The sequence below is a fragment of the Lepidothrix coronata genome, unplaced genomic scaffold (assembly GCF_001604755.1).
Source record: "Lepidothrix coronata isolate B3197 unplaced genomic scaffold, Lepidothrix_coronata-1.0 Scaffold28, whole genome shotgun sequence".
In the NCBI taxonomy this organism is placed as follows: domain Eukaryota; kingdom Metazoa; phylum Chordata; class Aves; order Passeriformes; family Pipridae; genus Lepidothrix; species Lepidothrix coronata.
This window is the reverse complement of record NW_016690208.1, coordinates 2710627-2723290: the sequence shown is the minus strand read 5'-3', so window position 1 is coordinate 2723290 and position 12664 is coordinate 2710627. Positions and strand designations below refer to the sequence as shown.

The 12664-nt window shown below is 54.7% G+C and overlaps 2 protein-coding genes across 7 annotated transcripts in view; one reads left to right on the top strand and one right to left on the bottom strand.

Moving 5' to 3' along the window:
* Nucleotides 1–6773, top strand: part of RAPGEF1 (Rap guanine nucleotide exchange factor 1) — an 83381-nt gene extending 76608 nt beyond the window's left edge. For all 6 annotated transcript variants that reach the window (XM_017809982.1, XM_017809981.1, XM_017809980.1 and 3 more), the window contains 10 exons: nt 382–466; nt 1942–2034; nt 2439–2624; nt 2780–2864; nt 3094–3188; nt 3639–3717; nt 3862–3963; nt 4385–4482; nt 4988–5116; nt 5683–6773. In XM_017809982.1, coding sequence (XP_017665471.1) covers nt 382–466; nt 1942–2034; nt 2439–2624; nt 2780–2864; nt 3094–3188; nt 3639–3717; nt 3862–3963; nt 4385–4482; nt 4988–5116; nt 5683–5833 — 1103 coding nt within the window. In that variant the 3' untranslated portion in view covers nt 5834–6773. The remainder of the gene's footprint in view (nt 1–381; nt 467–1941; nt 2035–2438; nt 2625–2779; nt 2865–3093; nt 3189–3638; nt 3718–3861; nt 3964–4384; nt 4483–4987; nt 5117–5682) is intronic.
* A 3536-nt stretch (nt 6774–10309) lies between these two features.
* On the bottom strand, nt 10310–12220 carry LOC108494939 (basic proline-rich protein). Its single transcript, XM_017809988.1, has 4 exons — nt 12186–12220; nt 11515–11968; nt 11162–11338; nt 10310–11066 (listed from the first exon to the last, which is right to left on the bottom strand). The coding sequence occupies exons 2-4, from the start codon at nt 11953–11955 to the stop codon at nt 10908–10910; spliced, it is 777 nt and encodes a 258-aa protein (XP_017665477.1). The 5' UTR covers nt 11956–11968; nt 12186–12220; the 3' UTR covers nt 10310–10907.
* Between the last annotated feature and the right edge of the window lie 444 nt (nt 12221–12664).

Genomic DNA, 12664 nt, shown 5'->3' with positions numbered 1-12664 from the left:
GTGTGTTCCTCATCAGGGGGCAGAGTGACCGTGACAGGGCTCTGTGCTGCCTGAGAGAGGCTGAGACACAACAGGCAGCCACCTCTCACCATCAGATCTTCTCTGTAAAGTATGCCCAAGGTCTAAACCATGGTTTTTCTTGACCCACTACTGATAGTTCCTGTTCCACAAGCAGGTGTTTTTCACTGACCCCTTTGGTGGTGGAATAAACAAAGCCCTGAGCTCAAATGCTGCAAATGGGAGCCAGGGCCGGGGCAGTGGGGACAGGGCAGTGTCGCTGCTGCTCTTGTGTTACAGGGTCCATCTGCTGGTAAGGACCAACAGCACAGCAGTTCTGGGAAGTCCATTCATGCCAAAATGTGTCCATGTCTCTCTCCCTAGATCTGGTGCTGTACTGTGAAGCCTTTCTGACTACATACAGGACATTTATTACCCCTGAAGAGCTCATCAAGAAGCTGCAGTACAGATATCCTTTTGCATGAGTGGCAGTTCACTCCCACCAGGAATCAGAGCTGGGCAGTCATTATGGAAGGAGCTGATGGCAAGCTGTTTGGTCAGAAGCCTGCTGACAGTGTGATCAGTGATGTGCTGGCCCTGGAGGTGTCCCAGGCAGGAATTCCTTCACCTCCACATTCTGCAATGGGAATTGCAGCAGGGCAGGTCCAGGCAGGGTGGATAACAGACCGGAGAGTTGTTAGCTGAGGGTCCTGTCAGGGGAGAGGAGCAGTTGAGGTTTTCTGTACATCACTGGGTAATTATCATTTGTTTTGGACATCTTGTTTTCTAGAGTGGGCATCAGGGCACCTTCTGCCTTCCAGAGGGGCTGTGGGGATTATGGGCAGGTGTAGTTTAATACTGGAGATGACTAAACCATCAAGGCCTTTTCTCTATTTTACTACAATAAACTCAGCATTGGAAATGCTGGGCTCTTGGCCCCCCAGTTCTGAACTGAGCTTGTAACTGGTAACAAAGCAGGGCCCTGATGTGCAGGGTGAGCATTAGCATTTCTGGCAGAAGATGGAGAAGGCTTCTTGAGCACCCTGCCTGCCATTCCTTCCCCTTGGCTCTATTCCCATGGCTCCATTCCCTGCCAGCTGAGCGGGTCAGTGTCTGGGTCTGGGCAGTGAGAAAGCCTCGTGGGCCTTGGTGCTGTGCACCCACGTCAGAGGGAGCCTGACGTCACTGTGTCCTGCTTTGTGGCTCATCACTGCCATCTGCAGCAGAGCCACTGCTCCCTGAGCTCCAGCTGGGATCGGCTCACCAAGGACACAGCACAGCTCCCAGTCAGTGACAGCACTGTCTGGGGCAGTGCTGCAGGCCCCTGACTTACTGACAACCTTCTTCCTTTTCCCTTTCTCCACTTGGCAGAAGGTTTTTCAACCTGTGCTGTCTCCCCTGTCACCGTTCTCCTTGCAGCAAATTGGGCAACGAGGAAGGTAGAGGTGACATCTGAGATCTGTTGAAACCAGATGTCACAGACCGGTGGGGGAGATCCCTGCAGAGGAGTGCTGCTCATTAAATTCCACCTTAGAGAGAACAATTTCAAGGTACACCTGCTCTTCCAGCATCAATTCTATGAGGTGTAAGTGGCTCCTCATGCCCCTGCAGCTGGTATCAGCTTAATGCCATCTTAATTAGAGCCGTATCAGTGTCCCTCATCTCCTGGAAATGGAACACCAGTTTCCATTAAAACAGAATAGTGTGCTGTTCTAATGTAGGTGCCTCATCCCTGGAAGTGTTCAAGGCCAAGCTGGACGGAGCTCTGAGCAACCTGGTCGAGTGGAAGGTGTCCCTGCCCATGGCAGGGGGGTGGAACTGGGTGATCTTTAAGGTCCATTCCATCCCAAACCATTCAATGATTCTGTGATTCCTTGGGGCAGCTGGTGATTGCACTGATGCTGGTCTGACCACACTGAGTTGATTCTTTAATTTGCAACCAACATATGAGAAGTTTTGCCACTTCCCGGACACGTTTAAGAAGCGAGTCAGTAAGAACACCTTCTTCGTGCTGGTGCGAGTGGTGGATGAGCTGTGGTGAGTTGCTTTCTTTGTTTTGGATGGGAGATGTGGGGTCAGTAACATACAGAAGTCTGGTAGGTGGAAAAATGTGGTTTTTAGGAAGATGTGGTTTTTTGGAAGGTGGGGTTTTTAAACCCTGTTAAGTCTGACAGCTGAAATCCCTGACCTGAGCAGTGAGATACTTGCACTGCTGAACCCTCCAGTTGGAAGAGCAGGTTCTTGGTGTGTCCTAACTGGGTCAGTGATTTAAAATAACCAGTAAAAAGGGAATCTCTGGGAAGGGAAGAGCTGGGAAGAGGAGGAATTTCAGTCACCCAACTCTGCTTGTAGAAAAGAATGACGAGATTCGGTAGAGGTACAAACTGTAGCTCAGTCTCGTAGCTCTGATGCCTTCCCTGGGTTTTCCATCTTTCTCTCAGCTTAGTGGAGTTGACAGAGGAAATTCTCAAGCTGCTGATGGACCTGGTCTTCCGGCTGGTCTGCAATGGGGAGCTGAGCCTTGCCAGGGTGTTACGCAAGAATATCCTTGATAAAGTGGATCAGAAGAAAATGCTGAGCTATGCCAATTCCATCAAACCTCTTGCAGCCCGAGGAGTGGCAGCCAGGTGAGGGAAGATGCATGTAACCATATCTTGGTCCTTTGAGAGCCAGGGAATCCCTTTCCTGTGGACACAAAAGTTTTCTCAGCCCAAAATATAAGAAAGAGAAGAAAACGGGTCACATTTTCTGAGCCTTTTTACTTCATCCTTGTTTTCCACAGGCCAGGGACACTGCATGATTTCCACAGTCATGAAATAGCCGAGCAGCTGACCCTCCTGGATGCTGAACTCTTCTATAAAATCGAGGTACAGACATGAGGATGGGGAAAGGGTGGTGGGAGGGATTGGAACGAGCAGCCCCTACAATCTCTGGTGTTCCCTGCCAGCTCTCCAGGACACCTGTTGTGTTGTAGGACACAGCTGACCTCGTGTCAGCAAGTGGCTGCGAACACACACTGTGACTGAGAATGTTGAGGCAGAAATCCCATTTTAATGTGTGGTATTTTACCACCCCTCTCCACTTCTTCCTTGGCAGATCCCAGAAGTTTTGCTTTGGGCAAAGGAACAAAATGAAGAGAAGAGCCCCAACCTGACACAGTTCACAGAGCACTTTAATAACATGTCCTACTGGTAAGGAGCTTAAAACAACCATGCCACTGAACTGTGCTTAACATCCAATGCCTTGCAAATATTCCAAATATTCCTTGCTGACTTGAGTTCCTTTGTTACAAGTGGAATAACACATATTTTTGACCAGGAAATAGATGCAGAACACTCATCAAAAACCTCAGAGTACATGAGAAAGAAAATCAGGAATGTTGTGGAGGTTTCCTCCTGTAACCTGAAGGAATTAATTGTCAGTATCACTGAGCCCTTCAGACAAATATTCCCCTTGAAAATAAATGCACTGTGTAAAATTATCCTGTCTCTGTTGTGGATTAGAGTGTTCCATTTAAGTTGGAGGTTTTTAGTATTGTTGGCCCATCCTTATCAGTGATCAGATTTTTTTAAATGAAACAAGAAGGAATCTGAGATCTGCTTAAGTGGGTTTATCTTTTTTTTTTCTGTCTGTTCTTCCAGGGTCCGGTCAATAATTATGCTACAAGAGAAAGCCCAGGACCGAGAGAGGCTGCTCCTTAAATTTATAAAGATTATGAAGGTACCAGCTTCAACTTCCCTGTGAATCACAAACACTGCTCCCTAAAGGAGCAGGGTGGTGGGACCTTCTGGTTATTAGAGCTGTTTGATGCTTAGAAGACTTTTGAGATCTCTTGAGTAACTGGAATATTCTCCCTTTTCACAGCACTTACGAAAGCTGAATAATTTTAATTCCTATCTGGCCATTCTTTCTGCACTGGATTCTGCCCCCATCAGAAGGCTGGAGTGGCAGAAGCAAACCTCAGAGGTGAGGAGCAGTCAGGGCTGTCATCTTTGGGGGAAGGATAACTGTGGATATGTGTGAAACAGCTGGGTGGTTTCAATAGCTCAGCAATGTCCCACGGTGGAGGGATGGTGGGTATCTGCTCTCCAGTGGGTGTAATGCCACAGTGCTGGAAGCCTGCAGCATGGCTGGGCATCCTGACAGCTGCAGAAGTGCCAGCACAGTCACAGGGGAGAACAGCCTCCTCCTCTCTGCAAACCAAGGCTTGCTGAGGCTGAAGGCAGTGAGGATCTGCATATGCACAGTCGGGGTCAGGCTGAGTAAATCACTTAGAGGTGTTTCCAGGACAGCATTAGCTCTCTGGCCTGCATAGCTCTCTGGGGAGAGATGACAAAGAAAATGGGTTTGCAGCAGCGGTGTCACCGTGGGATTTGTGTCCTGGCAGGGCCTGGCTGAGTACTGCACCCTGATCGACAGCTCCTCGTCCTTCCGCGCCTACCGAGCGGCTCTGGCCGATGTGGAGCCCCCCTGCATCCCCTACCTGTGAGTGGGCAGTTCCTTTCCTCTGCACATTTAAATGGTTCCTTCAAGGATTTCTCAGCAGCTTCTGCTGAGCTCAGCACTTGCCTTTTGCCAGACATCTGGGGTAAGACAGCACTGTGCCACATCAGCCCATGGGCCCTCTCCGGGGCGATTTGTCTGGGAGCACAGGAAGGCAGGGTGGCAAATACCAGTTTGTAAAGAAACTTCTTCCAGCCTGGTCCTTCTTTCCATGAAGGGTGAAAGAGCAACCTCAGCACCCTTAGTGTGCCATGAGTGCCTCCCCTCAGAGGCCCCTCAGCTGTGCATGGTGGGTGCTTGCACCTGAACACCATTGGATCTGCTGCTGGGGAAACAATTCCCTCTGGATAAGGTTGCCATGATGGTGGCAGTGGGAGGCTGTTAGATTGCATTGGGCTGCCTTTTTGCTGGCCACCCTGCCCCTGTGTGACTAACCTCTGTACCTGTTTACCTACTCCTTGGCCTACTGTCCCTTTCTCTCTTTCAGAGGCTTGATTCTGCAGGATCTGACCTTTGTTCATCTGGGAAACCCTGATTACATTGACAGCAAAGTGAATTTTTCCAAGCGCTGGCAGCAGTTCAACATCCTGGACAGCATGAGGTGCTTCCAGCAAGTGTAAGTGCAGCAACAGGAGGGTCAGAGCTGTCTGTGGGGCACCAGGTGGGGATTGGGGTGTGCGGGGATGATGACTGGGAGCCCCTATGCGAGGGGAAGGGAGTCTAAAGTCAAAGCATCATGGTGGAGATGTAAGGAGAGCTGGGAATGACAGGTTGCAGTTCTCCTTCCCTGTCTATGTTAGATAAAAGTTGTGAAGACATTTTTCTGATGTTAGTTTTGAGATCCAGTGCAAAGTTTTCACACTCCTCTCTTTAAGATGAGTTTTTCCTGCAGGTTTTGCCATTGCTGGTTCCTCTGTTCTCTAGGACATGGAGGGTTTTCTTCAATGCTGTCTTGCAGCAGAGGCAGCACACCTAACTGCTGATTTCTGTGTGATAGGGTCCTTTTTTCCCTCCCAATTCAGCAACAGGCATGATGGGTTTTCCTCTTTCTGGTGTCACACCTTGTCATGAGTACTGGGCACAGACCACAGTGCTGGATGTGTTAGAGCAGGCCAGGGGTGGCCAAAATTGAGAGAGGTCCCCAGGTAGCCCCTTGCTTAACCCTCCTCTGTGGTTTTCCAGACATTACGACATCAAAAGAAACGACGACATAGTGTCATTCTTCAACGACTTCAGCGACCACCTGGCTGAGGAGGCCTTGTGGGAACTGTCCCTCAAAATCAAACCTCGGAACATCACGAGGCGGAAAACAGATCGAGAAGAGAAGACCTAGGAGGAGGGGTGGTGCGAGCGAGGAGAATTGCTCCACAGAGGCGCCGAGGGCAGCTATGAGACTGGAGTTCAATGTTTGTACCTGTCACTGGATGACACACCCTCCCTCCCAGCTGGCAGCCATCCCTGGGGGTGGGAATGCCGGGCGCTCGCAGCCGGCCAGAGGTGACAGCACGGCCGCCACCGAGGGCAGAGATCGGCCGGTGCTCGCTGCACTCGCCCTCCTTCTCCTCCCGTCCCTCTGTGCCATGAACCAGCTTTAAACCTGGGGAGAGAGCTGTGTGGAAGGAGAGTCCTGCGCCAGCGTGTTGGTTTGCTGGCCCATTCCATCCGGGAATAGCCCGGCTTCTGTTTTCATCCACGAAGGAAGGTCAGCAAGAGCTCAGCACCCACAGACTTGTCTCTGGAGCGACGTCGGGCAGGAGCAGCCGTGGAAGCCAAGGGTTTGAGTCTCCCCTGCAATGCCACCTCCAAACGTGTTCATCCATAGGAGATGAGGGTGGAAGTGTTCCTGCTGCCTGCCAGAGGAGCTCTGCTTTCAGAGAGCTGCTTGTGTTTACAGGGGTCTTGGTTCGCCCCAGATCTCTGGCGCCTTCTTCGTGGGAGGAAGGCACCGGTCGTAGATACGGAAGAGGCACTGAAAACGTGGGCAGGGACCCGCCATCTCCAGTCATCACATCCCCCTCCTCCTCTCAGATCTCGTTATTTAAGCAACGGTAAATCCCTCTGGACCTGGAAACACGGACTACCCAGGTACTGCGGGTCGCTGTCCGTGGCCCCGTGTCTCTTAGCGATGGTACTTAGCTTTTGCACAGGAAATGCTGTAGTATATGGACTGTACATACTAGTGTTTAGAATCCGTTGGGGATTTTTGATGCATGTCTGAATACCGATGAATTTATAGGAAAAAAAAAAAAAAAGAAAAAGTGCAAACCAGTGTGTATAAAATTCACAACCGGTGACAACGTTGTTCCAAGTGCTGGAAGAAAGGAGGCTCGGGGCTGTGGAGCAGGTGCAGGAGCTGGGTGAAGGAGGCAGCGGGTCCATTTCTGGGTTGGAAATGGGAACCAGGAAGGAGCCCTATTCTCAGCCGAGCCACCCCATCCTATCACCCTGCTCCTCTCTCCTCTCACTGTTGCCAAATGTTTGTTCCCGGGGGTCCCTGTCGGGCTGGCCCTCGGTGCTGTGCTTTGTGACCTGTGCTTTGGCAGGAGCCCCAGCAGGTCCCCGTCCCCAGTCCTGCCATGCCAGAGCCAGCAGGGCAGTGGCAACCCAGTGTGGAAGAGCAAAGGGCAGTGTCATTTCCCACACATGCAGTGTTAACCCCAATCTGTTCAGTGTGCCTTATTCAGCCCCTCTGTCCCCTCTCTGTGTCCCACCCAGGGTGTTCTCCCCAGCACAGCCCCAGCCAGGCCATTTCACATTCCTCCTCTCTGTCCTCCTTCAATGGTTTACAGCTGGATTGTGGGTTCGACTGTGCCCTGCAGGTTTCAGCAGCCTTGTGAGACCCTTCTCAGCTCTCTGTGGTCGCAGGTTTTTACAGGGTTCTAACAAAATCCTGCAGGTTTAGGGCAGCAGCTCCAGGAATACAGACATAGAGTTTCACAGAGCATCCTTAACTTATTTCTCAATAGCAGCTCTGTGCCTGCTCAAGCCTCTGTTTATTCTGGCTGAATCAGAGCTGCACTTACTTCCTTCTCCAAACAGATTGCAAAGCCTTGGCCAGCTCTACCTGACTCCCAGGAGGGAGTGACAGCCACACTGCCCCACTTGCAGGGTTTTACCCCGCTTGGTTATTTTCCTGAAGATTTCAGGCACGGGATTCACACGGTGACCAAGTGCTGAAGCACAGAGAGACCCCCCCCATCCATGAGGACATCTTCTGGGAGAGGAGAGTGTGGGGTCCAACACAGTTTGTGCTGTGCAGCCCCAGAGCAGGAAGAGGAGGAATCTTTTGTGCTAAAACACGGTATCTGATCACTTCAAAAGTGGGTTATTTTCATGGCACTAAGGGCATGTTGTGTCCAGCCAAGGCTTTGCAATCTCCAAAGGCTCCCCAGCCTTCCACACAGGAAGTAATGCCTGTGTTTTCCTTTGTAAATAGGGTTTTTAAAAGCCCAACATGTTGAGGTGGTGAAAAGGCTGATGGTGTGGGCTTTGCCCCAGCGACTGTGAGCACCCCTTCAGTGGGGGCTGTGTCTGGGCTGTTCTGGGAGTGTTGTGTGTGCTGGTAGCACTGGAACCACCCCATCTGGGGGTGCAGAGGTCATGGCTGGGGCTTGATGCCACAGAGAGACAGGAGGGTGCAGCTTGTCTCCATCCAGCTGAATAACTGTGTTATGTGATAGGGGAGCAATTGGCTCACAGGTTGGGCACAGAGTTATAGTGACTGGGGTGACATCAGGCTGGCACGTGTCACTAGTGGGGTTCTGCAGGGCTCCATCTTCGGCCCAGTGCTCCTTAATCTTCATTAATGAGTTGGACACAGGACTGGAAGGAATCCTTACAAACTTACACCAGGAGCTGTCGACTCCCTCCAGGGCAGGGAGGCCCTGCAGAGAGACCTCGACAAATCAGAGAGATGGGCAACCACCAACCATAGGAAGCTCAACAAGGGCAACTGTCCCATTCTGCACCTGGGATGGGGCAACCCTGGCTGTGTGTACAGACTGGGGAATGAGATGGTGGAAAGCAGCTGTGGGAAGGGACCTGGGGTCCTGGTCGATGGCAAGTTGAATATGAGTCAGCAGTGCCCTGGCAGCCAGGAAGGCCAGCTGTGTCCTGGGGCATCAGGCCCAGCATCACCAGCTGGGCCAGGGAGGGGATTGTCCCGCTCTGCTCTGCCCTGGGGCGACCTCACCTTGGATATTGTGTGCAGTTTTGGGCACCACAATGTAAAAAAAGACATTAAGCTATTAGAGAGTGTCCAGAGGAGGCTATGAGGATGGTGAAGGGTCTGGAGGGGAAGTGTTATGAGGAGCAGCTGAAGGCACTTGGTCTGTTCAGCCTGGAGGAGACCAAGGGGAGGCCTCATTGTGGTCTTCACCATCCTCATGAGGGGCAGCAGAGGGGCAGACACTGATCTCTTCACTCTCGTGACCAGTGACACGAGTGGGGATGGGAGGTCTGAGTGGCCACAGCACCTCGTCCAGTGTGATGGGGCTGAGCCCCTCAGCTTTCCTCCCCACCAGCTTTCCTTCCCCAGCTTTCCTCCCCTCTTCTCCCCTTTGCTCTGCTGTCATCCCCAGCTGAGCAAAGTGTCCCAACCCCAGGCTCACAGGGCTGGAGGGACCCTAAAGGAGGGTCCCCTTGCCTGGAGCACTTTGAGGTTTGCTGACCAGAGACCCCCCCCTCTCCAGGGGCAGCCCCTGGGGAGCAGAAGCCCACAACATCCCTGTGCAAGACTGACCAGGAGTGAGTTCCCATGTCTTGCAGGCAGCGTTCTTGAGGCCATCACCTGTTTTTGGGGAGAGGGAAGAGTCTGAGTCCCCTCTCCACATGGGGCAGGGAGCGGGGAAAAGTGATGCCCCCAGTCACCAGCCCCCTGCCCCACTCCCAGGCATCTCCCCCCCAGGCAGTTCCGTTGTATTATAGATTTACCACTAACCCCACCCCCCTGGTGGCATCTTCCTCCGAACATTTCAGATCTGTAACTTTTATATTAAAGACAAATAAAACACCAATAACGAGCCCGCCTGATGATCCTGTTTACAGTGCATGCACAGTCTGTGGATTAAAGTGACAATCGAATCCGCCTCTGGCACTGGTGTGGCCTCATGTTTTCTCAAGTGCCCCTTGTGGTTTTCCTCTGCCCATGGCTCTTTTTCCCTTTATTTTTCCACTGTAAACCTCTTCCTTCCCTCTGCTGAGATGGCCTTGCCCCAGTACAAGCCCTAGGCTTGGGAGAGGACATCTGCTACTGTCACCTTCCTCCAGGTGCTGGTGGTCCCTCTGTTGGGGGGGTTTTGGCCCCCCAAACCCCGCGCTGGCCGGCGCGTGCCCAGCCCGTGCAGCGGCCGCGTGCCGGCAGCCAAGGGCTATAAATAACCCCTAAATAACCCCTGCAGCAGCCAGGGTGCCCGAGCTGCTCCTGCACTATTTTCAGTCCTGAACAGGGTTCAAAATTCCTCTGGAAATAATTGTCACGGACCAGCTCAGGAGGAGAATGCCCAGACACTGACTGAGCCCTGCGCGACCGTTCCACGGGCAACGCGTTCCACGGGCCCGGGAGAGCAGGAGGGAGCTGTGGGGTGTCAGCAGCTCATCCCCCCCTACAGCAGCTCAGAGGGGCACCCCCAGGCCCGGGGCCATGTGGACTCCCTGAGGGTCTGGAACCCTGGCACCCACCTGCTTTTGGGAAAGCCCCAATTTCACTGATTACAGGAGACCTTACTGTGAATGTTGTGGTGGACAAAGACCATGGCAAAGGGGAGATTTAGGAGAGGGAAGGTCCTTGGTGTGCAGAGAAAACAGAAGCTTTGGCTACAGCTGTATTTTATTTCAGCCTTGAAGCAGCAAGGAGGTGGTGATACAGTGTCTGTGTCTGTGTATGTGTGTGCAAAATTACTGGAGAAGTTGCATATGTGAGTTTGTATCTTGCCACATTATTAATGACTCGTGAGGGCTTCCCATACACCTGGGTCTCTCTGTTACACCTCAGCCATTAGCTCTGTCTCCAGCCCCAGTTCTACAGATTCTCCCTGTGTTCCAGAGTCACATTTAGCAGCTCTAAGTGACAGCCCATGGTAATGGGATTCAGCATCCCACAGCAGAGCCCGATCCCGTACATGGTGCCACTGCTCCAACATGAGTCCTTGCCCAGAGCTGGCTCTGGCATCACTTCAGTCTGGGTTCCTCAGCAGGGCTGAGGGGGTGGGCGAAGGCCCACGTGGCTCTGGAGCAACTCCTCGCGTCGCCAGGAAGGACAGAGCTGCCCCTCTGCCCAGATAACACTTTGTGGTCACTCATTTCCCAGGACAGTCCCAGCGGGGCTGTGGCTACTTCGCCTGTCAGTGCCCCCTGGGGCCATGGTGAGCTGCAAGGAGCCCCTGGCACACACACCATGGCTCTGGGGCTCAGGGTGCCCGATGCCTGTACAGGGTTGCCAGGACGCAGATGACCCAAGTGATGTAGACGAACAACCCAAAGAGAAGGCTGAAGAGGATGAGGCACCAGGCCTTTCTGGATGCTGAGAACGCCTGGTCTATGTCCCCACGCCTGATCGCAGCCCGGGTCTGGTGCAAGGGGGAGAAGGGGAGAGTTTAGAAGAGACCCACAGCATCCAGAGAGGCGAGGGGAGGATGTTTGAGATTGCCAGGTGGGTCCTTACCTCATGGGAGTAGATGAGGGCCATGGCCCCAGTCAGCATGCAGCAGCAGACGGTCACCAGCACTGCCTCCACCAGGTAGTCCCTGGGCAGGTCCTGCCTGTAGCCGGCAGGCAATGGCCCCATGCTGGGCTGCCCGGTGTACTGCCCGGTGTACTGCCCGGTGTACTGCCCGGTGTACTGCAGCACGGCAGGGGAGCAGTTAGAGCTGCAAACCCCTGAGTGTGTCCCCCCCGGCAGTGCTGCTCAAGCATCACTTGGGGCACCGCATGTAACCCCACAAACCCAGGAGGGGAGGTAAGGGGTGAACTCACTGCAGAGCAGGACAGAGCACATCAGGGAGGGGGGATACGTACGATGTTGTAGGGCAGGGCCCCAGGTGGGATGGTCCGGGGAGGGAAAGGCCGCGCTCTCTGCCCTGGATACGGCTGGTAGAAGATGGGCTCCTGCTGGGAGGGCGGGCACGGCGGGCAGTCGAAGCGAACTCTCTTGCGGGCCGGGGCCGGGGGCGAGGGCGAGGAGGGCGGCGGGTCCCCCTCGACGGCCGCGTTGGTGGCCGCCTCCACGGGCGTGTCCCCACGGCCCGCGGGGGGGTCCCGGGGGGTGTCAGAGCTGGGCGGCTCCTCGGCGGCCCCCTGCTCCCCCTGCTCCCCCTGCTCTCCCTGCTCCCCCTGCTCCCCCTGCTCCGCTCCTGGGGCCTTGGGAGCGGGGTCGGGGGGTCGAGGGTCGGGGTCGGGGGGTCGGGGGTTGGGGCCGGGGCCCGGGCCCTGCGGCCCGGCTGGCGGGTCACCTTCCATCCCGCGGAGACGCCTGCGGGGACAGGGAGGTTATGATGGGACGGGGCAGCCCCGGCCCACCCACCCCAGTGGTCACCCCAAGTGCGGGGCTGGGGCTGCCCAGGGTGAGACCCCTTTGTGCCAGCCCCGGGCCGCCGCGGGAGCCCCGAGCCCACATTGCCCGTCCCCTGCACCGCCCCGATGTCCCACCCCCGTCCCCACTCACGGCGGTGCCCGGGGGGGGTCCCCACCTGCCGCCGCTCGGGGCCCGGACCCCGCAACGGCCCCCGGACCCCGCGACGGCCCCGCCGCGGCCCGCGGGTCCCGCGTGGCCCCAACGGGCGGCGGGAGCGCAGCCCCGGGGCCGGGCCGGTTAATCATTGACCGCCTGTTTGCCCGGGGCCCCGCGCGGGCAGGGCCGCCCCCGGACTGGCCCTAAGCCCCGGTCCAGGGACCCCCGGATGGAGACCCCCGGACTGGGACGGCGGGGAGGCAGGCGGGGGCGTCCGTGCTGCCCCGGGGAGGGTGTCTGGGGTCCATCGCGGTGCCGCAGCCGATGGAGCCGGCGCTGGGCGCAGGGAGCAGCCAACCGAGCTACACAGCGATTTTTACGTGTATAAACATATGATTTGGTTTTATTTTAAAATTTTATATTTTATATTTACACGTAGAACGTGCCGTCTGCGTGTTCCGGCTGTGTCTGTTTATCTACAAAATGTATATAAAAATG

Excerpts from the sequence above, each read along its gene's own strand:
- LOC108494939 (XM_017809988.1), bottom strand. The coding sequence starts at position 11,955 with ATGGAAGGTGACCCGCCAGCCGGGCCGCAGGGCCCGGGCCCCGGCCCC. Across the intron at positions 11,339-11,514 it reads GGGCCCTGCCCTACAACATC|TACACCGGGCAGTACACCGG; the intron begins GTACGTATCCCC and ends GCCGTGCTGCAG. Across the intron at positions 11,067-11,161 it reads CCCTCATCTACTCCCATGAG|ACCCGGGCTGCGATCAGGCG; the intron begins GTAAGGACCCAC and ends CCCTTGCACCAG.